The sequence below is a fragment of the Piliocolobus tephrosceles genome, chromosome 5 (assembly GCF_002776525.5).
Source record: "Piliocolobus tephrosceles isolate RC106 chromosome 5, ASM277652v3, whole genome shotgun sequence".
Classification (NCBI taxonomy): domain Eukaryota; kingdom Metazoa; phylum Chordata; class Mammalia; order Primates; family Cercopithecidae; genus Piliocolobus; species Piliocolobus tephrosceles.
Window position 1 is genome coordinate 118,168,941 of NC_045438.1, and position 27,774 is coordinate 118,196,714.

Below are 27,774 nucleotides of genomic sequence, written 5' to 3' on the forward strand. Positions count from 1 at the left end.
ATGCCGGGATAATTTCTTACTGCTTTTGGGGAGGTGCAGACAATGGATTCCAGATCTTATTTCATGATAATGCTAAGATGGAGCCCAAGAAAGGAGCTGGGCTGCCAGAAGTGAGAAATATTAAATGCATGAAACTTTATCCACTGGGAATAGTCCCAGTATATCCAGACGGTAAAAATCAAAGCTCAAATATATCTCCCTTCACTTTGCATTATTTTGCCATTATATGCCGAAACAAGTGCACGTCTGGGAGGGAAAAATGCCTCATTCATAAAGCATCTTGTAAGAAAGCAATTGTTACAGAAATGTGGGTGCTTGTGCCGCCCTCCTCCCCATGTCCACTCGCAAAGCTGCTGCTTTCCTCGCTTAAACAGCAATCACCAAAGAACCCAGGGAAATCAAATCGATTTTAAATGCAGGGCAATACTATTAGAATATAGGGCTCTAAGAATCCTTACTCTTTTCCCTTAAATTTCATTTTGCAGACGCCCTCCCCGGCCACCCCCACCGGAATTGGAGTGTTGAGGAATGTTAGCATGTAGATTCAAAGCTGCTTCCATCATACTGGCCACTTTCTAAATTATTCCCTTTGAGCTTCTTTAAAGAAGTGCACCTGCAGAATTCTGACACACAGGCTTTGATTAAAAAGGGATCGGATTTTTTTTTTTTTTTTTTCTCTGTACCTTATAGATTGTGTAGGAAGCCCAAGTCCTCTTTGAAGAAGCTCATAAACCATGCGGGCAAAGCTTTGGAAAACAGAAGAGAATGAAATGGTACATACCCCTCCGAAGGAATTACATACTAATCAACGTATTCATATTGTGTGTGTGTGTTTTACTATAGTTCATAAAATTAGTAGATGACACAAATATAACAAATGTGAGATTCTCTCTATGCAGATGCTGTCAAAGCTGGGAGCTAGTAACATTTCTGAAAGGAACTGATGATGAGTCTGAATCAACTTATTGGTCCGGATTTTCCTCAGCCGCCAGAACCTGCTCGGCCGGCCTGCACCAAAAACTGCAGCCTCCGCCTGGTCTCCGCAGGCCTCCCGCCCCGCCCTCGCCCTCCCTAATTATGCAAGCGGCAGGGGAGCCAAGCCCGATGAGTTAAGATCGCAGGGCGGTCGGGGGGGGAGGTGTACCGAGAGGACTGAAACAACGCAAAAGGGCCAACCACACTCATTTTCATCCCAGAAGATTCCCGTAACAATATGAGGAAGGGAGGATTAAGGGTGGCTGGAAGAGGGGTGAAGTGAGATGGAGGGCGGGGACTGCGAGAGAGTTTCCTAAAAATATATTTAAAATTAAAAAGTTCGTGCGTCTCAGTCAACCAGCATTGACACCAACGTTTCTCCGATTTTCTTCCAATAAGTTAGCGTTTTTCTCATGTTTAGTCTTATGTTTATTTTCCAAAGGGAAGGGGAAATCATAGTTTTCTTTTATTATCAGTATTACTAAGCTCGAAAGAACCGAAGTGGAAAATCCGGACGGTTGTCTCCAAGTGTATCTTGAAATAGACACTGAGAACCGATATTGTTGCTCCGTTGTACGCCTCAGTTTTTTTTTTTTTTTAAGTTATTTAGCTTTTTTTAAAATTTTGATTGTATGTGTATTCTACCTAATATAATTCTTCCAAAGCCAATCCAACATTTTAAAGCTAAAATTAAATTTTTGTCTGTTTTTCCTTTTGTATTTAAAACATTTTTCCTTCTTTTTTTAAAAATTTTTCATTTCCTGTGTTTCTCCTCCTTGTCGCCAGTTTTACTACCTGGGCCTTCCCCAGACGTGTGCCTGTTACTGGTGGTGTTGTTCAAGAACATCTTGTCCATGCCTTTGAGCGCCTCGGTGAGATAGTTCTGCAGGGCCGTGAGCGCGGCGCAAATGGCCGGGGCGCCGAAGCCGTGCGTGATGAGGCTGAAGTGCGTGAGGCAGCTCTGGATCCCCGGCTCCAGGATGGGGCTGGGTCGGCTGTTCCCGATCGGTGTCCGGTCCTGCGCCAGCAGATCCGTAAATTCTTTACAAAGTTGCCTGCAAAGGGGTGGGCGAGGCACAGAAAATCACCCTCAGTGTGGTTGTCATTGGCATTAGAAAGGAGACGCTCATACAAGCCCAGAGGCGCCGGGTCACCGAAGAGCGAGGCTAATGTGGGCGATTCCGCTCTGTTTCCTTTCCCAGCGCTCTCTCTTCTCGAGCAGCTGGGACTGAAAGGAAAGCGGGGGTGGGGAGGCAATGCACCCCTTCCACCCCAAAGCCTTGCCTTCCCCCGATTTCAGCCTTTTTCCCCTCCATTCCAGGACCGAGTGGACTCTGCTTTGGGACATTCGCTAGGCTTTAGCGGTTGATTTTGAATACTTCATAATGTTGAGCTCTTACCTGGCATTTCTTTAGAGCTATTTCCCCCGCGTCCCTCCCACCTCTCCAACCTCTTGGTGATCAGGCGCAAAAAGCCCTGAAAGATTTAGGCCCCTCGGCCACAAGCCTGTCCCTGGCACTGAAGCAGATTGCTGGAGCCTTCCATGGCCCAGGGCAAGAAACTGTTTATTCTAGAGAATGCTGATTCCATTCAAAGCAAAAACCTGTTTACCTGCAGTATTGGGGGAGGGAGGTAGTTTCTGCCTTCCCCTCTTTCTTTCTTCTAAGTGTAGGCTACTGAAAATCTTTGTATAACCAGACTTGTCAATATAAAAGGATTCCCATATAGTTTAAATAAAACTTAAAGGTAGGCTGTTAAGACACTAGGGAGGATAGATTTTTATTTGTTGAAGGTTTTTATTTCCTCAAGCCACCTACAATTTAGAGGAATCTCCCAGCCTTAGAAATTCTGCATGCCTATCAATGGATTGAGCTTATTTGAGACATTTTAATATAGGAGCTGGATGGGATGGTTTTAGCCCTGAAGGTCAAATGGCTGGCAGGCAGACACACAGCATCCCAAAGGCCACAGCTTTTCACAGATGGGCAGATTTCTCATGTCCACCTGCCTCTACCCAGCCTATGGGTCTGTGGGGTTTAGAAAAAAACAAACCCACAACACTCATCCTAGACCTCCAATGGGTTGGCCTGACAGATACCTGGCCACACCTGGCCTAGCCAACAGGTAAACAGGGCAGGTGATTGGACTCAAAGAACCCTGAGGCATCCTTTCCTAGGGTGCTGCCACTTTGGGATAGTGGCTAAATCTGATGAGGAATACCACCCAGTCACAGCAGCTAAAGAGTTGCTGGTTTTAAGGCGGGTGGATAGAGAACACTAACAGGCACCCTCGATTCTCCCTTTGAAATACACACATACATCCTCACAACCAGGAAGAAATAGATAAGGGTTCTAACCAAAGTGGGGCAGTTTTTAAGCTCTTAAGAGGTACACCTTAGAAACACCTGTGGGGTTCAAACACACACTCCCAGCTCCCAGCTCCAGTAATTCCAATTTAGAAGATTTGAGGATAGCCCCATACAGAAATAGCTTGAAAAAGCTCACCAGCTGATTCTGATACCCCAGGGTCAGAAGTGCTGGCCTAAGAGAAGCCACAGTGATTGGACAGGGGGCAGTTAGATGCATACCGTAGGGAAATGAGAGTCATTTGTGGGTCCTATCTGATTTATATAGTTTGGTTTTATATTTTTTCCCTAAAATACCCTTCCTCTTTTATAAAGCACAACTGATTCCCCCACCCCACCCCCACACACCAGACACCAGCGCAAGGGGTAGGAGGGCAATCTACTGACAAATATCTATTATATTGCTGGTTGATACAGCAGATGAAAACCTTTTAAAAAGAGGGTGGATGCCAGGTTTTGATCATTGGGAGAGATGGGTAAAGTCTTTCCTCAAGTTTGTACTCATTACCAAAGTGCCAAAAAAGATATTCTGAACTGGGGAGAACAAATGCTTACAGTCAAACATTTTAAATCTTCAAAGCCCAAACCAGGGTCTGTAAGCAATTAAAGTTCTGGGACATTAATATTTTTTGACCCTGCGGAAAGGGGCAATCAAATTCCAATCACGTCTCAAAAACATCTGGACAAATTTGAGCAAATGATTTTTCAGCCTTCCATATATTTCTTTAAATTACGCTGTCAACGGGACAAACCGCGTCCTCGAGCACTAAATAAATGAGCGCCGCTGTTTGGGCCGCGGCTGCAAGAGAAACGTGCAGGCGCACGCAGCGCCGCCCACTGCAGGCCTGAGCCGGCCATAAAACACCAACAATATGACACCGAAGCCAAAGACAGGAGTAAATCAAATAAATAGAAAACCCACTGTAAAAGTTCAAATGAGCTCTAGACCTAAATTTAGCCAGAGATTTACTATTTTCCCCTCTGGAGTTGTAGTAAATTTTACAAGTCTGTGGAAGATGACAAACAGCAACGTTGGAAACGGAGTAATTAGAGCTCTGTGTAGAGATGGGTACACGTGGGTTTTATAGACACCCTGAGCGAGCACACATGGCTATGTGGCTACCACAGGGAGATAGATGTGAAACCCAGGCAGAAATATGCACCTTCGGATCCAGGGAAGAGCTGGAACAAGAACTACTCAGAAAAGATCTGCCTGACATTCCCAGAGTGATAGAAGAGAATTGTAAGAAGCCTGGATTTGGATTAACAAAGGCATTTTCCCCAGAGAGAAGAGACCTGAGACAAACCTGTAGCCCATCAACTCTGCCCACCTTGCTTGCCACAGGCTGTAAATGCTACTTCTAGACAACCCTCTGGATTCCTTCTCTGCCCCTCCCCACCACCTACTCCAAAGTCGGGTGGCCCAGCCAGGTGGGAGTGAGATGAGGGCCCGGAGTCTAATCACTCACTTGGTGGCCAACAGCATATTCTTTCGGGAGTGCAGGTCACTCGGGTCTGTGTGCTGCCGGTTCAAATACTCAGAGACGGCTTTGGCGGGAAACTCTGTTTCGCAAATGTACCCAAAATCCCGAGCTAAGTGAACAGCTTCTCCTGAAAAAGACAGCAGTGAAAGTAATATTCAGCACCCAGGCCCTAAATGTCCCAGGGCAGGAGACATTCCCTTGTCAACTTTGTTAGTATTTCCAGAGAAGGCCAGCTGTTGGAGCCAAAAGCAAAGGTGAGAGATGCCTAAAGGAAAAAAATGATTCTGAAGCTGTAATTAAAATTGGTGGGACCAGCTTTGTCCCTGCCCCTTTTTCCTGCCTCTCCCTGAGCCAAGTCCTAGCTAGACATCCCCTGAATAGCTAAGGGGTCTCCTACATCCCACTCTTTTTGTCTTAAGGGAAACATGTGCCGATAAATTCAAGAACCATCTTGCAACTGAATCTGGACATTTGGCTGGACATTTAAGCCAGATCCCTCTTTCTTTTCAAAGTATCTGTTACACTTGCTTTAAATAAAACTTTAAAGTCACCATCATCTTGCTACAATTGTATTAAAACAAATATATAAAAACAAGCCTATGTGTATAGATGTCCACATATATTAAAGACTATATGTAAAATGTATATGGAAAGAGTATTTCTATCTGCAATGAAATAAGAATTCTCCTTGTCACTTTTCCTGCTAGTCAAGTTTCAGGTTTCCCCACCTCAGAGGTTCCTGTCATCATCCTCCTACTTCAGGACTTTTCACTGCATGAAGATGACACAGCAGCTACAGAAAACTGGGGTATTTAAGGTATTACTCAGCTTATGCAAAAGCCCCTTTCAAGTAAAGCATTATTGCCCTTTAAAACACAGCCTGTTGGGGTTCAAGGAAAGATCCCAAACATGAAAAACAGATATGTTGAAATACCCCATAGACCCCACAGCTACATTATTTTTAAGGAGGATGACTTACTTTTAATCATTATTATCATAATAACAAAAGACTTCAAGCATGGTGCTTACAAGGAGTCACAAAACTAAAAACTGCCCAACAAATATTGGAATTTTAGTGGGGTTTCCAGTTTCCTCCCTTCTCCACTAAATCCCTGTCTTGAGCTAAGGTTACCTTGATTGCTTTTCAAAGTGAGGACTATGATATTAGCAATTCCCTGAAGGGTAAAATGTGAAACTTCCAGGCTGAGAGTCAATCACTAGTAAGTGTGGTCTGGAAATTCAGTGACTCCTCCCTCTGGAGGGTATTCAGGCTAAGCAACTTTGCCTTAAAAATGGCCAAGTATAAGGCCTATAACTATAATGATTAATGGTTGCTACTTAAATATTTTAATATTCCATCTTGTAAAAACCAACTCTCTACAGAAGCGTCATAATATTGCACCCATACAAATGGAATTAAAACACAAGACCTACAAGCTAGATGCTAGAGAAAATTCTGCATCTTCCTCCATTAGGACTATCTGACTGTATTTCATATTACTTTCCACAAATTCAACTGCAGATCCTCTTGTTCTAGACTGTGTAGATGATTTTGTTTATTACATACCATAAATATCATCCCGAAACCCAAACTGATGAGCAAATTATAAGGTGCTTATTGCAATTATCACCCTTTAGTTCACAACTGATGAATCTACATTGAAGATAATACAGGACTCCCCTACATATTTCCTCACCCCTCCTCCCCAATCTTCCCCTAGCTATCATTGACCTTACTAAGCTATCAATATTTCAATAACAATATGTCCCAGGTAATCTGCAGATTTGGCCCTCGCAGTGACAAAAGTTTTTAAATAACCATTAGGGGTCATGAATGCAATGTGTTTTCTACTACTGACAATTCAAATCTGGCAAGGTGAAGGGGTATAGAATGAATTATTGCTTAAAGAGTTACTCTTGCACGAGTTCACATAGAGGATGTCCTGCACGTGGCAGCAGGAGTGACCCCGGCTTTGGTTTGGAGGCTGGACCTGAGCACTTTTCAGAACACAGGAACTCTCATATACTTCCCTTGTCCTCTCTACAACTGCTGGCTTCCTCTAAGTAAAAGGACCTTTGAACCTCTCTCAAGCAGCCGCTTGACATCCAGCTCATAAGAGCACAACAATCACAATGATTTCCAGTTAATCAAGAAATGTGTAAAATGTCAGCCTCCAGCCGACAGTTAAGCTCAGCCACTTCGTGAAATGGGCACACGTCTTGCTTACCTTCCACCAGGGAGGTGAGTAACGTGACATTTGCTGCTTTGCGCCTGCCGGCGGGTAAATTCAAACCGATTTTTTCTAGCCTTTCTCGCAAAGATCTCCCCCCATTTTTCGATTTGGCTCTGAAATTGCAAGAATTAACATTCTGATTAACCTTAGAGTGTTCCTGAAACAAAGTTTAGACTTAGCAATCTAAAGCCCAGTGGAGCTTGAAGAGGTTTTAACTTGAGGTTAGCACATTTTTCCCCCTTCCTTTTGGTTATTTGCTGATAGTTTGCTGAGGTTTGCTTAATTTCTGCAATACAGAGAGTTTTTTTTTTTTAAACTGAGTTTTCTTTTTTTATCTTGTAAGAAAATTAAAAAAAAAAAAAAAAAAAAAGGATACCAGATGGGAATAATTAGGTGTAGGTTATGGGTCTAGAGAAAGTAGAAGCTGCACATGCACGCACATGCATGTTGCTTCCTTGTCATGGAGTCAGTGAGGTGAGCGGAAACTGGGCAAGCATAACCTTGCTGAAAAGAGGGAAAGAGCCAGGTGGCTCAGAGAGGGGAGCGCACTTACTGCAACAGGTGGGCTTTGTGAGGAAGGGGTCAAGAGTTGCTGTATATGGTGTTATGTTAAAAGGAGAGGGCAGACTGAAATATGAAATGGTGATGATCATAATAACAGTAAGGCTGACATTTTTGGAAGTGTAGTTATGTGATAAGCACTTTATATTGATTATTTTACTTCATCTCAGCAAGTTTATATACACAGGCTTAATGTTCAGGGGTGATTGAAAACTTCCACACTCTGAGGCTCAACGCACTCGCTTGAAAACTGAATCAAAGGAGGTCAGAGCAAGAGGATTCAAAATGAGAAAGTTCCTGGGTCACACTCTTAATTTCCCCCAAGATTCTCCTTGTATGTTCTAAAGTATGGACAAAAGTACAAGTAAAAATCTTCAGTTACTATAATCTCTTTTGCTGTACATACAGCCACTTTTAGGAAAGAAAAGGACTGTCAACCCCCAAAACGAGTTATCCTGGAAAGTTTTGTCTCAGACAAAGTCACTTTCATATCAGGGACACTGCCAAAGTGTTCAGGCATTGGCAGGGACTTTAAGGGAGGCATTACATCTTAACATAAAAGCCACATTCTCTCCCATTTCCACGAGGAGGAGTCAGTCTCTGGGCTATGGAATACTGTGAAGCACCTGAATGGCTCCAAGGAATACCTATAAATACTTCTAAAGTGGTATTATTGCTGTTGCTGGTGGTGGTGTTATTGAAGGAGGGATGTCAGAAATTTAGAAAAAGAGTTTGTCAAACTGGGTTACGGTGCATCAGCAGGTTGAAAGACCAATTTCACTGGGCGCCAACTGCATTTAAAACATGCAAAAGAGAAAGAGTACCCTGAAGGTATGAAGAGAGTTGCTTCATGAAACTTATGGTTTTTTTTATGGGGGGGTAAGTGGGGATGTTAGTTCCGCCTTGTACTCAGGCTAGAGAATGCCCCCTGAGATGTTCTAGGGGTGAGAGGGAGAGAGGCGCCAGGCGCAGGGCCAGGAAAGTGAAACGTTCCCAGGGCGGCAAAATCTGCGGTAGAACGCGGCGGCGCCGGCAGGCCTGGGTGCAAGAGCACCAGAGTTTGTGGGCGAGCACCTGGTGGCCATGGATCCTCGCAAGTGCGGAGGACCACCTGGTTGCTAGGCAACCGCGTCAGCCGGCAGATTGGGTTTTGCTGGAACCTTCTCCTCCCTGTCCAATAAAAACTGGTGTTTTTTTGTTTTTCATTTTTGTTTTGTTTTGTTTTTTATTTTTTGGTGGTGGGGTTACCTTCTGAGGACTCCGCCGAGGAGAGATGCATTGAGGCATTCTGGGGGCGACAGCCGTCTCTGAACTTCTCCCACAGTTACTTTGTACTTCGAAGTTGAACTGAGCAGAGACAAACGGCCTGGAACGGAGCAAAACACCTCGCCGGTGTTGACAGACATGCCTCCCAGAAAGCCATCTTTATTCATCATTAGAGAAGTCACCGATTTGGGAGGAACCGGAACTAGAAAGAGAAAAATTGCCATAAAGGTGACCAAGTCTCGATTCTGGTGGCAGGCTGATAAAATAAGTCTCTGTGTGAGGCCACTGGACAGACACCAAGTGGAAAGCTGAGGGAGGAAGTGTTTGTTCCAGTGGGGCTGCAGTGCGTTCAGAGGGCTGTAAGACGGCAAAAAGAGACGGTAAAGCCATACCTCCTCTGGAAACTTACGTCGTGTGTAGACATATGAGTGTCATTTGCTACAGTCCTGCTCACTACACAAATCAAGAAATCAAACAATCCAGAGTTTGGACTGTGCTGTGAACCAGGCAAATCCTATTCCATCGTGTGCTAACTCTGTGACCTTAGACACCTGATTGACTCTCTCCGAACCTCCTCAGTTTCCTTATCTGTCTCCTGAGGATAATAATGCCTATCTCATTTGGTGCTGAAGCCTGATGGTGATTATCACCATGCAGTGATATAAAATGGTAATTCCAATGGAAACCCCTTCCTCCTTTCCTATTGGACCCAGATCTATGATCATCACTAGAAAGGATAATGAGGGTGGACCCCATCAAACACTACGCCCAAGAACAGACAGATAATACCACTGAGCTGGGGAGTTGGGCCCAAAAGAGCTGCTCATCTATTTAAAGTGGGCCCCATTCTTCCCTACATAAAAACAACAGATTCATTTAGAAAGGAACCCAAATGCTCATCTTCAGTGAAAGCAATTCTGCAGTGACATGAATTTTGTTTACAAATTAAAGCACTGGCTGGTGATTGTTTGGAGCAGTTATGATTTACAACAGGTGCCCTGATCAATCAACCAATCACTCTAATTCATATGAGCGGCGGTCTTGCCTTGCCCCAGTTGTTTCATTTCGGCAAGTAATTGATAACAAACCGCACTCAAGGTATGTTTTATGCAGAAGTTAATAAAAGTTGACAGCTGGTTGCCACTGCTACCCTGGCGCATTCAGCCTCTCCAGCCTGTATTTCTGCTTAATTGTGTTTCAGTGTCATCTGCATGTCAGAAAGAGGCTAGGCTCAGTGGAACCAGCAGGCTGGGAATGAGGAACAGTCAACCTCCCAGTTCCCTGGCAGTATTGCCCCTTGGACTTCACTGCTTAAGCCCATTTTCTTTAGGTTTTACAGGCCCCTGAACAGGTGACTATACCTCCTGACCTTCCCTATAACTTTGCTTCTTCCACTGGGATATGATGCTTCCAAATCTTCATGGTATTTGTTGATCACCAGTCCAAAAAATCTATGGAAACATGCATCTGGTGTGAAAAAAAAGAGGTTTCCAACCCTACCTAATTTTTAAAGTCTATCTCACTCTGTAATTGTGTGGGGGAAAGATATGCTGTTTCTGTCATCTGGAGCCTAGAACCCTATATATCAAACAAGATGCATAACCTTCCTTCTATGGAACAGACTAACCAATACTGAGTATTTCTCTAACAGTTTATTCTCTCTACCACAGATTCCAGTATACAAACCTTCCTAGTTGTTTAGAGACTCCTAAAAGACAGGTTGGTCCCAAATCTTTCATTTACTATGAATTTCATTAGATCTTTTACAAACACCTTGTGGATAAAAGCTTTATTACAGGAGTGGATGAGGAGACTAAAGCCTTCCCTGGTAGGCATTTTAGGATCTATAGATCTGTCCACAGAGCCCAAGACCTTGTCCCAGATGGATGAATGATGTTGGCAACAGAGTAAATATTTTGCACTGTCATGGAGTGGGGACAGGGGATATAGAGAGGTGTTTCTTCTTTTTGATTTCCCTCATTTTCTCATCAGTGAATCTGCTTCCCATTTAAGAATGAATCAATGAAAAGTTGAAGTGTGACTGTCAATCAAATTTGAGTAAAATGTGAACTTAAAGTTACTTAATAAGTGATTGGTGGGGGCCTCTATCTTATTCTTCACAACAGTGCTGATTTCCATAATTCAGACTCATAGTGAAGGCATTATAAACAAATAATTGACAATCATGGGAATTAGCATTATGAAAACTTGGAAAAGTTCATTTTCCAAAATATAGATGACCCTTTGTAATTTTAACATGATGTGAATTATAGAAATAAATTATATAAAAATCTCACCTCGATACTCAGCAACATATTTATCTCTAAATACTATTTAGAATATTTTTTTAAATAACAACAACCAACTCCACTAAGCTGAAAGTACTAAATTCAGTTCCTGCTTCCTACAGTAGATAACCAAATACCCACTGAGGATTGGACTCTTACCTGCTTCTCCCCCTCCCAGAAGCTAAACCTCTGGAAAAGCTGGGCCTTTTAAATAAATGTTATAAACCACCCTGTAATTTCACTATTGTTAATTGCCTGATTCACCTGACAAGAGCTATTTCCTTTGGGGAATGTATATTGCTCCCTGCCCTGGGTTGAATACCTTTCTGCATATACACTATCACCTGCATATCCCCAATCCAATCAGCTTCTGTTAGTGCACTGCCCTCTGCCCTCTCTGGGAAGGTTTTTTTTTTTTTTTTTTTTTTTTTTTTTTTTTTTTTCTCCCTGCAGTCAAAGCATGGACAATGTCAGAAGATGTGCTTTGGACTATATTTCCATTTTCTAATTTAAGTATCACAATTGTGTTCCTAGCCTCCTATCCTCATGTTCTAAACCTCTCTCCTTAGTATTGGTCCCCTAGACTAGATCTGACACATTTCTTGTCCCAGCTTTCCTTTAGGTCCATAACTCCATCATCATCTACTTTCCCTTCCACTTTCACACCTGCTTAGCTCACCTGATTAACCCCATATTTTATTTTCTTGTCTTTTCCCTTCTACTTTCTTCCAGTTTATCAATAAACCCAGCGCTCAACAGGGCCCGGTTGATTTGTTAGTAATTATGAGCACACTGTTCCTATTCATGGAACCCAGAGATGACTGAGATAGGTTTAAAGCGACAGCAGGAAATAGTAAGGAAATGGGGCATGGCAAAACTCAGCATGAAGCTTTCAGTTCTTTACATGTTTACAATTTTCTGTGCATATATTAAAAGTGTTTTTTTTTTTCCTCTTCAGTTCCCAGTTGGGTGTCAAGGCCAAGTTCTGGATGTAACACCCACAAAACTCATTTCCCCCATTTTTTGCTGCATTATGTTGGGGAGAAGTAAAAAAAAAGCTAAAAGCAGATCAATATTTCATTAACATGGCTGGAGTTTTATTTAAGAGAGAGGAAAGAAAAATGATTAGGAAAATTTTATTCACTAGTGGACTATAGCTCTTTAGAAGAGGTAAAATGTTAATGGGCTAGCTTTTATTCTCTACTCTTTAAACTTAAGCGTGAAATTATAGTTTTGAGACTTTTGTGTTTGATTGGATCTGCTGGTGAGGAGAAGGGAAGAAATGGACCTATCTTATAGATTCATGGGGTAAGTCCCTCCGAAAGGCACTCTTGACCTAAAGATGTAAATGATGCTGGAAACAACCAGGAGGCTTAGCATTGATTCAAAGTGGCCCCTGAAAGTTAGCACTCTTTCTCTCCAGCAGAGCACCCTTTCCTCACATTTGAACACTTTCTCATGTACCTGAGCGTAAAATTTTATTCCACAGCTATAGCATGTGTGTAAGTGTGGGGACTGAAATTATGGAAAGAAAAATAATTTCCACAAATAAAGCGGGGATATTAAAAAACTCAAACATCCAGTATTGGCATCTTGTAGGAACAGAGTCTAAAAGGCTAAGAGGCTGGAAACTGAGTTGAGTCTCATCACTTACATGGTGTATAGGACCATGAGAAAGTCATTTATTGTCTATCTCAGTTTCAGCACTTGGAGTGTTGAAGAAGAATGTCTAATCTGCCTGACTTTGAAAGAGTGGCTGCAGTGTTTCTCAGGGTCTCTAGTTGATAAATAGCTATTGGGATGCAAGTCCATCCTGGAAATGTGAACTTTTTCCTTTTGAGAGGAAACTCATACCATTCAAAAATTCTGACAGACTCTCAGAGCATTTTACCTTCTAGGTCAGAAGAATCCCAACAGAATCAATTGTAATAGAAATTTGGCAATTTCTTTACTTCCCATGAAAGAAAATCCACACCAATCAAAGTGTTTATGTGGGTAAGGGGCCAGAACTAATGGGAAAAAAAGTGGAAGAGAATGGAGGTTGAACTGAAACTAACCAAACAGGATATCCTTAAGACCAATGAAAATGCCCCACAGTCACAACATTTGAACCTTGGATTCCAGCCACACTAGCCTTTCCAAGAAATCCCAGCATATTTTCTGCTGTCTAAGGTGTTAAACAGATTGCATATTGGCCTCTGATTGCACCAAAAACTTTTTTCTTAAAGTTTAGGTGAGCCTTTTTCTGAGTTAAGCAATATGATGGTGGCAGTGATCATTTTTATTAGCTGGGTACACCCTCTTCCTCCCCCTAGATTTCTAATCTTAATGGAACTGAGAGTTAAGAATGATTTTTTAATGTCTCGTTGGATTTTTAGACTGTTAATGTACCGAATCCTTCTCATTATTACTTTATTGATTGCTCATTGACCAGCCCCCTTCAAATCGTATTAACCACCCTCTGCCGGTTTAGATTGGGAGAGTTTAAAAAGCACCTTTCATTGCTCTCCCCCCCACCCCCACTCCCATCCCCCGCCCACTTCTGCCATGGAGTTGAGACTAGGCAGCTTAATGGGAGCTCTAATGGGGCAGCTAAGAGGAGAGGGGCCACGGTCCCTGCCGATTGCATTAATAGCTCAAAGGGGGCCAATACAGAAAATTAGCCGTAAACGAGCTCTGGAGATCTTCAAATGAAAGAGCCATTTATCACGCTGGCTACCTTCACTCCACTCGTTTGCTCTCTCTACTGGGAACAACTCATTTCCTCTTAACTAAATTACTTCAGAAATGTCAGCTAAGCCCAGATAGCAAACATAACAAGAGAGGGAGCCCATAATGTATGGGGTGATATAAACACAGGTGAAAAATTAGACTGGTTAAATTTTAGAAGGGGCCTTGCCATAACTGGAGAAAGAGACATAGAGATAGAGACATGTATCATTTATGCCTAAGTCTTCTAGCTTCATAAACACAGGGTCAGAGACCCCCAAACCTAGACCACTTGCCAATCTTTTACTAATGAGGTAGAATTTTTTTTATCTGCCTAAAAGCCCATTCGAAAATATATTAAGAAACTATGCCTTCTTCCAGGTGCTGAAATTTGAATGTTTAGTTCACAAGACTTTCTTACCTCTTGTACAATTAATCTCTTGGAAACATCTCTCATAATTGGGGAGATGATGAGCAAAGATGGGAGCCTAGGGTGCAGGAAAGGAGCTAATGAACTCACCACAACTTTAAGTGGCTTATAGTGAGTTAGAAAAGTAAATCAACCTTGTATTCTTATTTTGCCTATGGCTCTCTAAAGAAAAAAAATGACGTTAGAATCTTGTCTTAATATAATAAAGCAAATATGTCAAATATTAAATAATGGAATTGACCTACCATTTCATCATATTCATACCACACCTCTGAATCAATTAAAGTAACTGGGATGCTACTTAAATATTTTAAGCTGCACATTTTAAAAAAACTGCACATTTGGGGGGACATAAAATGTACTCTTGTGTTTCCAAAAACAGAACCATCAACTTTAGTCGTCATTCTCCTTTTCTTATTTCGGGAGACAACCTTGCACATCAATATTCACATTTCACTGACAGACATATACAAGCTCTGAAACCAAAGCATCCCACATCTAAGAAAATCTCCAGCTCTGTTTTGCTAGGCAAGCTAAGTTACAAATATTTTTATTGGACCGGCTATGAATAACATTTCTGATTGGTCATCTGTTGGGCATGTTCCCCTACCAGCCCAAATGATGTTGCTAGGATACAGAACACTGAGCTAAGTGGTTCTAGTTTTCCATGAAAAGGGAGGAGGAACTAAAACAAACCGAAAAAAGCCAATGGAGAAGCTCCTCCCCAACCCCACCCTAATCAACCAGCAATTAACAGAAAGAGGAGACCCAAGAGAAAATGGGAAAAGTGAGCTGTCAGTCAGCAGAGTTGCAAATTTAAGCACCAAGCCTGGTTATCCTAGCAAACCCAAAAGCTGGCATCAAAAGCCAAAACAATATTATTTAAAGACAGAGAGAGAGAGATGTTTGAAGCAACCATTAAAATAAATAATTTTGTCCCAAACCTTACTATACTTCGGGATATTCATTCCAAGGCCCAATGGCATCTTTAGTACAGCTTCCCCTACCCACCTTCAAAGCTACTCTTCCTGCCTTTGTAAAAGAAGACAATTTAGAATACCTCACCTTGTTTGGAATCCTTATTCCACAACCCTCCTACTATCCCATTTGAGTCTGGATGAATTACTTCCCAAAGCATTTTTTCTTTTAATTGTTTTTGTTGAATGTCAAGTGGCTCAAGTGAATCATAAATGATAGAAAGCTGGGGATTGTTGACACTAAATATAGGGACAGAATTTCTCCAGCATCCATAAGAAAGGGTTACAGTATTAAAATTGTATCTTCAAATACCAGTTCCTGTGATAATTAAAGATTGCCCTGTTTACACATTTAAGCTCCTAAATGTGTGGCATGTGAGTGACATTCAGGCCTTTCAGCAGCTACACTAATCGCCAGAAATTGTCTCAGTGACTGTCAGAGAAGAGGAGAAAAAATTAAGCAGCTGCAATACGCCCAAAATGAGTTATTGTAATTACATTTAATTAGTTTAATTAGTTAATTATTTTGCTTACAGCTGTACAAGAGACTGCAAACATTTGTTAATATCACATGCCCTTTAACAGTATGGGGTGATTCCACAGTCACACTAAATCATGAATGCATATGTAGGAAGATTTAGAAATGTGCATAGGCTGTCTCAGCTTCTCAGGATGCGCATATTTAGCAACACATTTGGCACAATGAAAAAATAAATAAATAAAAAACGCATAAAACATAGAGAACTGGGAACAAAATTATCACCAAAAAATCAAATACAAAACGAAGAAAGAGCTGTCTCAATAACGTAGGATTTAACTCAGCAAACTCCAGTTATCATTGAAATAATTGTAGCACCTTCTTGAAACCAGTGTTTACCAGCCAATTCCACACATGATGATAGCTCAATTATTTAAGATGTATCGAGAATGGCTACCAAATATGCCACAAGAAAAATTGCAACAGTCAGTCTCACTCATCTGAGTTTGTGTCTGAGGTTTTCATTCTCCCTTGCCCAACTTCCATCTTCCCAACATGCCCTTCCCCTTAGTCTGACAGCCATTGTCCTATGATTGTGAACATTTATGTCTTATCAAATAATGAATTCCCCCAAAGTGAAAACTCATCATAAAGACATTAATGCACGAGAAAACTTTGCTTACTTTTGGGGGGAATAATCCATACCTTTTTTAATGACAGACTGGTCCAATAGATTCATGCCGCTGTTATTGGCATCTTCAACTGACTGTGAATATAAAAACATCACTATTCAAATTGACTGGATATTAAAGAATTGCACACATAAATCATGTTATTCCAAACTGGAACTTCTGTTGTTTCCATTTATATTAATTCACAAAGGGCTGTTTTATTATTATTATTACCTCCAAATTGACATAGAAATGAAATTTACTCAAATTATAAATTTTTCCAATGGAAGAAGTGGAGAAAGAAAACTTTGAGAGACATCTGGGATGCAACATTGGTTTAGTTATTATATAAAACATAGATATTAGACAGATAAACCTTTATATTATTTGCTCTTATGCATCGTAAAAATTTGGCAATAGCTGACAGATTTTCACCAATATTAGTAAGAGCAATTTGTGTTTTCCATTCTATCCCAGTGCATCTTAACCCCAGAGCCATTTTACAAATACATAATAGTTTACATTATGGGATTTTAATTAAAGTCTGAGCAATTTGGAATGGAATGCAAACAGCAACACATAGGAACATGTTTGCAAGCCTCTAGGACTGCACACCCATTACAGTTCATACACGTTCCTGTAAACTATGAGCTTCTTGCTGCACAATGACAATCTCTTGGAGAAACCTTCACAATTTACCCTTCCTCCCAGCCCTGCTGATGCTGCTTCCCAGCAAGGAGCACACCTGCTATGAAGGCAGTAACTACAGACAAGCAGACACACACAAAGGTCTAGATCCTCCCAGTCAGCGCCTAGGTAATTGCAAGGAATGTTCATCTTCCGTGCCACAGTTTCATTCCAGAGAAGGAAAGTTTTAACTCTGAGCACTGGTAGCACTTCTGAGAGGAAATAGTTGTTGGAGCAAGTTTCTTACTGTCAGAATACACATGAACAGCTCTGGCTGGGTATCCCAGGGCATCCAAAAGCAGTGAGTTCCCTTTCTCTCCCCCCAAGAAAATAAATACTAGGTCTTTCTAAAATCTACAACTACTTTCTTGACCCTTCAAAACCTAAGTTGGGACCAAATTGTTAGCCACTTTATAGAGAAGTAAAAAGCAAAGGGCTTGAGAGTAAGGAGGTGTTTTCACAGCACTCACACCCACTCATGCTGCATCCTCAGAGAGTGAGTTCATCATAAGAAAAAGATTGTCTACCCCAAACAAGCAACACTTTAGAAATGAGATGATCTAATCGTAGAGGGGGCATGTTGATTTGTTTCTTTTCATTTTTAGTAGTCACTCTTTTGTTCTCAGAAAGGTGAGCAAAATTGTTATTTTCTATAGGAACTGTTTTCCTTGCTGCAACATGCCATGCACATCTTAAGAAATAGTAAAAAGGTGTTTTAAAAATATTTCATGTAACTTGTTCATAAATCCTCAGGGGACCCCGCCACACACAAACACACACGATTCACACCTTTCTATGATCATGTGTATACAGTGACAATGTGTCCAGGCAGGACAGAAATATTCTCCTGTGCCGTGAGCAGCCAGACCCTGACTTACACTGACCCGGACCCGGGAACCCCCACACCTTACCCTCACTCTTGTACGTAAATATGTATAAACGCCTCATCAGCGACGTGGGGTAGTTGTGGTAGTTAATGAGAAGGCTCTTGTCTGATTTTCTATCTAATTACGGCCGCCTGCTGGGTTTTTGTACAGGATATTCACGCAGCATGCTGGCGCTTAATCGTCACAGGGAGGATCGTAAAGATTTAATTAGGACTGCATGCGGAAGCGCAGAAAAACAACTCAGACTCGTAATTACTAGACTTCTTTAGTTAAAAGTGATACCAGGGGTTGCTTTAAGACACTCGGGTGTGTTTGAGTGTGTGTATGTGTTTGGGGGGGAGTTGACTTAACATCCTTCTATGCTCATATTCATGGGTGCTAGAGGTGATGGGAGGTAAGAGAGCAAAGGTGGGAAGAAGAAAAGAGGTATACATGGCAACTAAACAAATCCCAAACTAGGTGTCATTTCACTCCCTCTGTCTCTCTCTCTGTAGGTGTTTTCCTGAGTTTTTAACACTTGTAGCCCCCTTCCCAACCACACACACACAAGCGCGCGCGCGCGCGCGCGCGCGCATGCACAATGGGTGAAATGTAGCGTACCCAGAACCCAAACAGCGATTTGCTAGTTTAATAGCCCCTGTGAGTAAATTGAAATAGAAATTGACAGGGTTTTATAGTTTCATTTAAAAAAAATATTAGAAGCATTTGGTTAATTAGCTCTCCTCTTTTTCTTCTCTCACGGTGGGGGCTGTGGCCCTGAGTGTGTGCGTCTGGGTCACACAACAAAACCCTCAACCCATAGGCAGGGCAGCACCCTCAGGGTCTGCCTGCTCCCTGGCTCAGGGGGATCTGGAACACACACGAGGTCCCTGAGATCAGAACAAGTGACCTTAAGATCCAGACCTAGGCACTCTCTGGTCCTTTTAAAGACTGGACCAGCACAGGCTACCCATTCTATAGCTGCAGGGAGTGTTGAAATGCCGACCTGCTTGTGTAACTTTAGCCCCCGTACCCCAGATCCCTAACTCAGAAATGGATCCTTCTGTATAAAGCAGATGAGTGGAAGCCTCTGGATTCGAGGCTGTGGTCCTGGAAACATAACCCCTGGTCTTTGTCACCTGCCCTGCATCAGTCAACTTCACCCTGGCCTCAGGAAGGAAGTCTGTCATCACTGCGGAGACAGAGAGCATCCCTGTCTTTGCTGTTTCCCTCTAGGGACAGGAACAGGGTGTGTCCCTTGCACTACAGGGGTCGTCCCAAGAAGGTCCTGCGGACCTCCTGGCAGGTGATGGGATGTGATTAAGCAGGGGAGGAACAGGATGGGGTCGCGTGAGTGGGGAGCCTGCAAGTGCCCCTGGTCTGCTGCCTGCTGCTTTTCTCCTTTCAGCTCTCCACCTCTGTGGTCTGTATTCCCCACAGCAACAACTTGGCCCTGAGGTGCTCTGCTCACACAAACACTCAATCCTTTCCGACGCTTTGACAAGACTATTCTCCCAAATGTGCACTGATCTGGCCCTGTTTTTCTCTCAGACTTTGCATTTCACCAAACACAATAAACTCACTCAATTATTTCTTTCAAAACATTTAACTAAAGAAATCTTCTCCTTCTTTTGGGGGAAAAATTCCTGAGTTCTTCGCTAGAGTCACTCGGCCTGCAGGGTGGTGGTGACAGGACCGGCATTAGCATCACCAACAGTAATGGTGATGAGTTGATCTACTTTCATTATCCAGCACTTTGAACCGTGCTCAGAAAGGTTAATTTAAAAACTTTTCCCCCTGAGACACATATTACCCCATGCATTAAAAAAAAAAAAAAAAACTATTAAATATTTTCTTTCTCATAAGATATTCTGAAATGAGCAGTATCTCTAGACAGGGACAGTCAAGCTCAGTTAAATCAACAAAACCATTATCACTCTTATTACTATCGGTAAATCCAGCCACAAATCAGGTAATTCCATCTTTTCTAAAAAAATAAATAACTGAATTTCTTTTAAAATAATAAACAATCACAGACCACACAGACAGCATTTGATGTTGTCACCACATTTTAACTATTTAAAACTATTTTTTTTTTCAGCAAGGTACAGAAGAATCACTTATGCACCCTTTTCTCTTTCCCATTTTATTTCCCTTTGCTTCAGAGGTATGTCAAAGGATGCATAATAAATACAACCAGGACAATGAAACTGAAGTGTCAATTACATACCTGTAAACTGTACTTATCTTTTCTGCAGATTATTTAACTTAGGGTGAAAAAGCAGACCTGCTCAGAATCACCCAAACAATTTTTAGGAATAATTTCTTTGATGTTTCTTTGTTTAGTTTAACCAAGTATTCTCAACCAAATCAGACTCCATTGTGTACACTGCAGATGGGATAGTGGGTGGGTAGGGGGAGTGTTTTGAGCCTTTTGTTTTAAGAAATAAACACGTGATGCCTCTCAACTGGGATGATGGCAGTGGGGAGAGAAGAGTGTTAATATAGGCGGAAGCCAGGAGAGGGAGGTGGAGAATATTACACTACAGTCACTTAATGAACCAAAAAGTGAAAAGAATTTCCAAAATGGTATCTACCGTCATGGACTCCCGAAGTATGGCTTTCTGAGTTTCTCCTTCACATATATTCTATTTCTCAGATGACGACTGCAACTCTATCTTGGAAAAAAGCTCTGTGGCTTATGAGACATTCAAGGCAAAACCTGGCTTAGATGATCATAGCTCATTGTCACGCTTAGCAAAATCTTTGCACATCCAGCAGCAACCTTTGGAGCTTACAGAGGCCCCTGGACCTTCATGCTGAAGCTCTAGCCTCTAGGCAGCCAGGTCTTCACCTGTCAAGTTAGCAGGACAGCCCCACTATAGGGTGTGTGTGTTGGTAAAGAAGGGGTACCAAGCTTGCTTCTACAAAGCACTAGAGAATATGCAGGAGATGGTAGCTGAGGCAGGACAAAAGCATTCGCCTTTATTCTAATAATCTTAAGGTACCAAAACAAATACATATTTCTCTTCTTCAAGATTTAATTTCTCGTGGTTTGGATTATCATAATTAGACCTCTGGAAGTCGCCACTATAGAGCCATACATACAGACATACATAAACAGTTCTATATCACTGTCTAGTCCTGTTCTAAACATGGAAACAAACTCCCCAAAAAGAGACAGAGCTGCCCTCTCCTGCCCTCCCCCCTCCCGAAGCATTCTTTATTCCTGGTCTTTTTTGTTTGTTTATTTGTTTGTGGTTACCTGGACGTCTTCCATGCCGGGATGGCCGAGGCCGTGCAGCGAGAGGCTGTCACCCATGCCCGCGTCCAGGCCGTGGTGCGCCGAATGCAGCAGCACGTCCGGCCGGCGGACCGAGTGGTAGTCCCTCCGGGGGTCAAGGCCCGAGAGCTGGGGCAAGGCGGCCCGAGGCTGGGGCAGGAGAGAGCCGGCTTCCGAACCCACTTCTTGCCGCTGTCGTTGCCCCCAAGGATGCTGCTGGGGCTGGTGCAGTGGGTTCAGGGAGTAGGGGTCGTTGACGTGGGAGTAGGGGTCCTGGCTCTGGTGGTAGGGGAGCGGCTGGTAGGGGGGTGGAAAGTAGGGAGGCTGAAAGTCCGACGACGGGGTGTGGGACAGCGGCGGGGCGCTCGAGTAGGGTCCTTGGGACACCGAGCCCAGCTGGGAGAGCCGCGAGCTGTGGCTCGGGACACCATCGTGCCGGTCCTGGGAGCGGAGAGAGGAAAGGACAGAGAGCGAGAGAAGGAGACAGAGAAAGAGAAAGAGACAGAGGCAGAGAGAGACAGAGTGACAGAGAGGAAGAAAAAAAAATACAAGTGACAAATGGAGAAGCCCGGCTTTTGTACGCTCTTCCCGGGACAAGGGAATCAAGGATCTGAAACTCAGACCCCCCAAGTTGACTCAGAGGGCCACATGATTTCAGCAATTTCAAACCCGAGGCTTGGGGAGTAAATGGGAAAGGAATCACCCACTTTAACATTTTAGCCGCCTTTTGGGGAGTGCAAAGCAGGCAAAAGGCAGGGATACAGAAACAGTGTGTATGGAGGGAGATTCTAAACGCCTTAACTAAAATTGTAGTAGTTTTACATATGGTGCTTGCTCCTGTGGGTGTTTTTAACTACTTTTTTCTAACTCTTCCAGAGGTCCAAATCACAACAAATAAAACTTCATAGTATTTGCTGTGCTGCTCCCCCTGATTAAAAACCAACTTCTGCCTTGGCTGGAAATGCAGCTGGCTGATCAAGAGGAGCTTTCCACACAACCAGATCATTCCAAGAGCTCCAAGGAATCAGCCTGGTCTGAGTTCCCAGTCACTCCTCCCTCCCCAGAAGAAATTAAATAACTTAAATAGTATTTCATTGAAATGGATCTCATTCGAAATCATATCCTAAGCCCATGTTGAATTAAGTTGAGTTGTGGTTCACAGGAGTTATTTCTAAGACTGTTTTTCTATATCTAATGCTGTTATACTCAGGGTGTGAAAATGAAGGACCTAAAGTTGGGGTGGGGGGAAATAAAAGCCCAGACAACTTATTCCTGGTCCTATCTGGAGTGTGAACTAAGTGAAAGAAGAAGGGGGAGGTGTGTATATGGGGAGGAGGGTGGACTTTGTTTCTCCCTCTCTTCTGTGGAACTCCCCATGGTTCTTTTTGCAGAAATAGTCACCTAAATTTCCAAAATGCAATGGCAAATAAAAAGTTTTTCTTTTTGACCTCTCCCCTCCCAGCTGACTCATGGAGCTCAGACGGAGAACACACAATGCAGAGAGAAGCAGCTGCAGCCTCGTCCAATTATGGTGCTAAATTACCAAGCCAAAGGCGCTCAAAGGAAGACAGAGAGAGACAGAGAGTGTGAGACACACACACACAGAGACGCAGAGACAGAGAGACAGTGAGAAGAGGGAGCATGCAATTCTGGTAACACGTGAATCCAAACTCACCATGGATGAATAGGTGTGGACTAACATCTGGAAAAAAAAGCCTGGTTACTGCTCAAAATCAAACAATGATTTAAAAAAAAATCAAGGAGTCCAGCAGAGAAGCGAGCTGGACACAGGAGCTGAGCTTGATGTGTTTCCAGGACAAGCCATCAAAAAAAAAAAAAAAATTTCACCCCCCCCCCCCCCCCACCCAGATTGGCGATGCCTATCACACACAGACAGAACTATTCATCTGTCTCTTTGCTGTCTTTTTGACCTCTTTTCTTCTGTCGTTCTTCGGGGCTCCAGATGCAGTCCTCTTCCACCCGAAGCTGGGCTCAGACTGCTCGGGCGCCCCTTGCTCCCTCCGCTTGCCTACACCGCCTCATAATAATTGATATTCATGACTATTAATATTACACGAGTACTTTAAAGGGAGAATGGAGGACAAATGGAGCGTGAAGCAGCAGCGAGCGCAGAGCTCCCCTACTATTGTAAATGACGTTCATTCAGTGGAGAATTACTAGATGTAATCAGACGAGGGGGCTGGCAAAGGCAGACTGGGGGAAAAGTTTAGCAGAAAAGAGGCAGAACTTCAATTAACTGTGCCTTGGACACGAGTAAAGCAGCCCCTGCTCCTTTGGACAAGGCAGTGAGGGAGAACAGTGCCGGGAGGTTGTATAGAATGGAGGTGTCCTCCTACCTGGAGAGAAACTTTCCTAATCGGAGGAATTGATTGCCCTGGGCGCTTTGTGTGCGGATTACAAAAACAAAATAAAAAGGATTGCTTCATCATTTGGAGGCGAGAGAAAAGAAAATTGGTGGGCCTGGTTATTTACAGTGACTTTTGCAGACTTTTGCTAAATGTGGAAGATTACTCTCATTTGTTAAAGGACAGACGCGAGATGTAGGCTTTTCATTCCTTGTGCAGCCTTCTCCTGTTTAGTGCTCACATAGTTTGCAATTTTTACCTCAATTTAAAACATAAGCCATCAATCTTCAAATACACTAAACTTATCCTTTCCAGGCAAAGCCAGGGGCAACAGAAAACCTTTTTGGATGTTTCAGGAACCCGTTCAACTGGCCTGACTGCCATTTCTGTTAAAGTTCAACCTTAGTCCAGACTTAAATAGGCTCCTTCCACCAAGCTGCGGATTCTGTTTTTTGAGCAGAAAATTTTTGAGCAGACAGGACTACCTGTAATATTCCCCCTCTCCCTGTTTCTTTCTCTCTCTCTCTCCTCTCTCTCTCCCTCCCCCCTTTTCTCTTCTCTCTTCCCTCCCTTCCACTCCACCCCTCCCTCTTCTTCTCTCCCTCCCTCCTTTCTTCTCTCCCTCCCTCCTTTCCCATTTAGCTACTTTACTTTCTGTAAAGAACGAGCGTTACCCTGGTTACTTTTTAGAACCCACTGAAATGCCTCTACATACATATACCTTGAGCTGTTTTCACCACGGCCCCATGACTGCTAATGTCATGCCCACTTTGGGCGCCAATATTCTTTAGGACAGTTCTAGTGCCTTCGACTCTACCATTATCCCGCCTGTTAAGGAAAGAAAAGGAGGCCGAACCGAAACAATCCCCACCAGGCGCGTAGGCGCGGCTCTTGGTTACAGTCGATACACAATCACAAAGAGGAAAGGAAAACCCAAACCCCAAGCATCATTCAGCAACAAGACGAATCTCTCTCTCCTCTGCGCTCTCGGGCTCTCTTGCTTTTCTCCCTCTCCTCTCTTCTCCTCTCCTCCTCCTCTCTCCTACACACCTCCACACATACACCCCAACTTTAGGATTCGGGGAGGGCAGGAGGTGTGGGCGCCGGGCGCTGCCTGTGGGCGCTCGTCGGAGCCCGAGTCCCGCAGGAGCTTGCGGGCCGCTCCTGTGAGTCGCCCACTCTTATGATCTTCGAGGCGGCTCCCCGCTGGGCTTTCAGGAGCTGTACCGATCCGGAGGAGTCGCGTGTCTTTCTCGGCTCTTTGGGGAGCCTCTGCGTCCCTCCACCTTTCGTCCGACCAAGCGGCCCACGCCCGCCACCCGGGAGTGTGCTTCTCTTCCTCCCTTTTCTCTCCAACTTTTCCTCTTAGTAATCTCCATGGCTCGCTTCACCCGTCTCGACTTCCCCCCTTTTCTAACTCCGCTTCGCCTTTCCTTTCGCCTTTCTGAAGTTTTTATTTCCTCCCTCGACGTCTCCGCAAAGCCTTCGCTTCCTCCCTTACCCTGGCAACCACCTAGGGCTGTCCCAGGCCATTCCGCTCAAGAGCGAGGCTCCGCGGGCTTCCCGGTCCCCAGCCCAGCCAGCCGCGCGCCCCGCGCCTAGCCCGCCTCGCCCTCGAGTAGCTGAGCCGCCCGGCCTCCGCTTCAGCCCTCGCCCGAGCCAGAAAAGGGCATTGGAGAGCGCGGCCCCGGCCTCGGAGTCGGCTGGCGTTCTCCCGGCTGGGCGCAACTTCTCCTGTCCCGGAAGAGTTGAGCTAGCCTCAGCGCTAGAGACCCGTGCGCATTGAATGTGGGCAGAAATTTCTGTGAAAGATGCCCAAACAGGGGGCGGCTGCGTTCTCTGTTTGGACGCACTGACCCTCAAGGAAGCAAAACACAAGAAAATAGAAAATAATAAACTGCTACGACTCCTTCGATTTTGCTCTATCCATCCGTATCTCCATCCGTCTATCTACCTCTTTCCCGCTAATTCTCTGTCCTCTACTTGGAACAATTTGTTATCAATTTCAGAAATTTTATTGAAAATAAAAATTGAAAGCCCGAGTCTGTTACAAATGAGGCTTGAAAACCCAATTCTCTTCCACACTTAAAATGAGAAAAACCCCTGCCTTTATCAGAATCTCGATTTTCTCTGACAGCGTGCCCACATGCAGTAGCACCACATTCCCCATCAGAGCTCAAAAGGGTGGGGTGGGGTGGGGGGAGGCGAGGAAAAGAGAAAGAAAAATAAAATAAATTTTAAAAATTCCTAAATTAAAGTTGTCAGATTTCAACTTTAAAGTCCCTTTTCAGAACAGCGAAGTCTCCCCTAGCCAGCTTTTCTAAAAGTTAAAGAAAGATGAGAAAACCGACCGGAAATCTACGAGTAAATAGCTTAAAAATACATATCAGTTGGGGTATCAAGAAGCTCAAAATCTCTATCTGCAAAGTTCTAAGATGCATCTGGGGATGTCGACTCACCTCATAGATATCTTCGTACTTGACATTCTCCACGAGCTTCCAGAGCATGATGGCAGCCTGGTCTCTAGGAGGTGAGTGCATTCATGTGAGGAGCAGATGTCTGGCTTCTCAGGACTCCGCTGTCTGTAATGATCCATCTATAATTGGAAATGGGGGATACACACCAAATCCGACGCTCCTCTCCCATCGCAACTTATATCTGTTGTCTCAAACAATAGGCTGGACAAGTAAGCCTCAGCAAAGAGAAAAAACATTATTGCACACACAGGAGTTAGATGCAACCCACAGACATATATATTATAAAAATCATAAACCCGTATTTACACCCAGACACCCACATATAGTTATATAAGCACCTCTGGGTCACACAGTCTGCAGACTCCAAACGTGCATTTAACAGAGAGTTGTTCAGGGTGATTAATATAATATATACATTTTAAAACTTCTATATCGAAAATGACAAATCATTGTAGCCACTAACTGAAGTCTTTGCAATTCATAAGGAGAAACCAGGGGCCATCAGTCCCCTATTTTCTATGTAGATTTTAAAGGGGGACCATTACCAAGATTTTAAAACACAAAAGCTCCTTCCTATTCATGTATGTTCCGGAGGAGAGTATTTTGAAAGACTGGATATGGGGGATTTTAAGGACTATCTCTCTGTGTTGATGGCTACACAACTTTTTTTTTTTTTTTTAACTTTATCTGTGTCACCGTAGAACAAAAAAGCTAGCCACCATTGGTGACCATTTCCAATATTTTCTGGTCGTTTTGCCTAAAACCTTTGGAAACTTAAATACACCTCAGTTTGTGCTGCTTGTTATTTTAGGTGTTGTTTGTGTGCATTTTCAAGGGATTCCATGCACCATTCCTCTTGGCTGGAGTCTCCATTTTATCAAGTTTTTTTCAGATGTTGGAGGCAACATATGCACACATACACAAAAGGTTAATTCTGAGCCTTCTTTGCAGAGGCAAAGGACGTTTTATATTTGCATCTGTTGTGTATGACTTGTAAGTGGTTTTAATCATGGAGAGTCAAGAAATGGCCACCCGAATCTTTGAAAAGGTTTAAGCAGAATGTCTTCAAAGAGACAGTGAAAAGTATTTTCGGGCATGTGGAGTTTTTTTTGTTTTTTTGTTGTGTTTTGTTTTGTTTTGTTTTTGTATAATTTTTCTTACTAAGGTGATTCATATAGTTTTTTTTTTTTAAAAGAAAACATCATCAGCAACAAGAACAATATTAACCAGACTTCGAAAATGGACACCTTTTAAGGCGCATGGATTCTGAATTTTGTAATGAAATGAATACTCATCTGTTCCCCCCTTTCCCATCCCCTCTGTTTTTCTACTCCCTTTCAGGGTTCAGAAAGTTCCTCACAGCCGGGAACAGACGCCCAGAAGAGGATCTCTGCCCCTGGGACAGAAGAGAAATGCCATTTCAGAGGGGACCGAGGAGGGATGGGGCAATTTGGGGTGGAAGTTATTAAGTGTGGTGAGAGTGAATCTGCAGAGGGTGATTGTCTTTAAATCCAAGACTGCTGTGTGCAGCTCTGCGCGAACAGAGATGGACACTCTTTGAGTAGAGGGCTCCGGACAACCGTGTTGGACGTCCATTCCATCAAAACCAAGGAGAAGCTTCACGAAGTGCAGAATAAATAATTCTGCAGATTTTTAA

General features: G+C 43.3%; 1 protein-coding gene across 2 annotated transcripts; it reads right to left on the reverse strand.

Moving 5' to 3' along the window:
* Positions 1 to 832: 832 nt before the first annotated feature.
* Positions 833 to 26,407, reverse strand: TFAP2B (transcription factor AP-2 beta). Of its 2 annotated transcripts, XM_023213093.1 has the most exons (8): positions 26,100 to 26,278; positions 22,950 to 22,976; positions 21,257 to 21,715; positions 16,473 to 16,533; positions 8,868 to 9,087; positions 7,053 to 7,171; positions 4,810 to 4,951; positions 833 to 2,030 (listed from the first exon to the last, which is right to left on the reverse strand). In XM_023213093.1, the coding sequence occupies exons 1-8, from the start codon at positions 26,178 to 26,180 to the stop codon at positions 1,730 to 1,732; spliced, it is 1,410 nt and encodes a 469-aa protein (XP_023068861.1). In that variant the 5' UTR covers positions 26,181 to 26,278; the 3' UTR covers positions 833 to 1,729. The 2 variants fall into 2 exon arrangements, with proteins under 2 accessions (XP_023068861.1, XP_023068862.1); XM_023213094.2 differs by lacking the exon at positions 22,950 to 22,976 and having other exon boundaries at positions 26,100 to 26,407.
* Between the last annotated feature and the right edge of the window lie 1,367 nt (positions 26,408 to 27,774).

Coding starts and splice junctions, on each gene's coding strand:
- TFAP2B (XM_023213093.1), bottom strand. CDS start 26,180: ATGCACTCACCTCCTAGAGACCAGGCTGCCATCATGCTCTGGAAGCTC. Junction 22,977..26,099: donor AGTACGAAGATATCTATGAG/GTGAGTCGACAT, acceptor TTTTTTTTCCAG/ATGTTAGTCCACACCTATTC. Junction 2,031..4,809: donor AATATGCTGTTGGCCACCAA/GTGAGTGATTAG, acceptor ACCCCTTTGCAG/GCAACTTTGTAAAGAATTTA.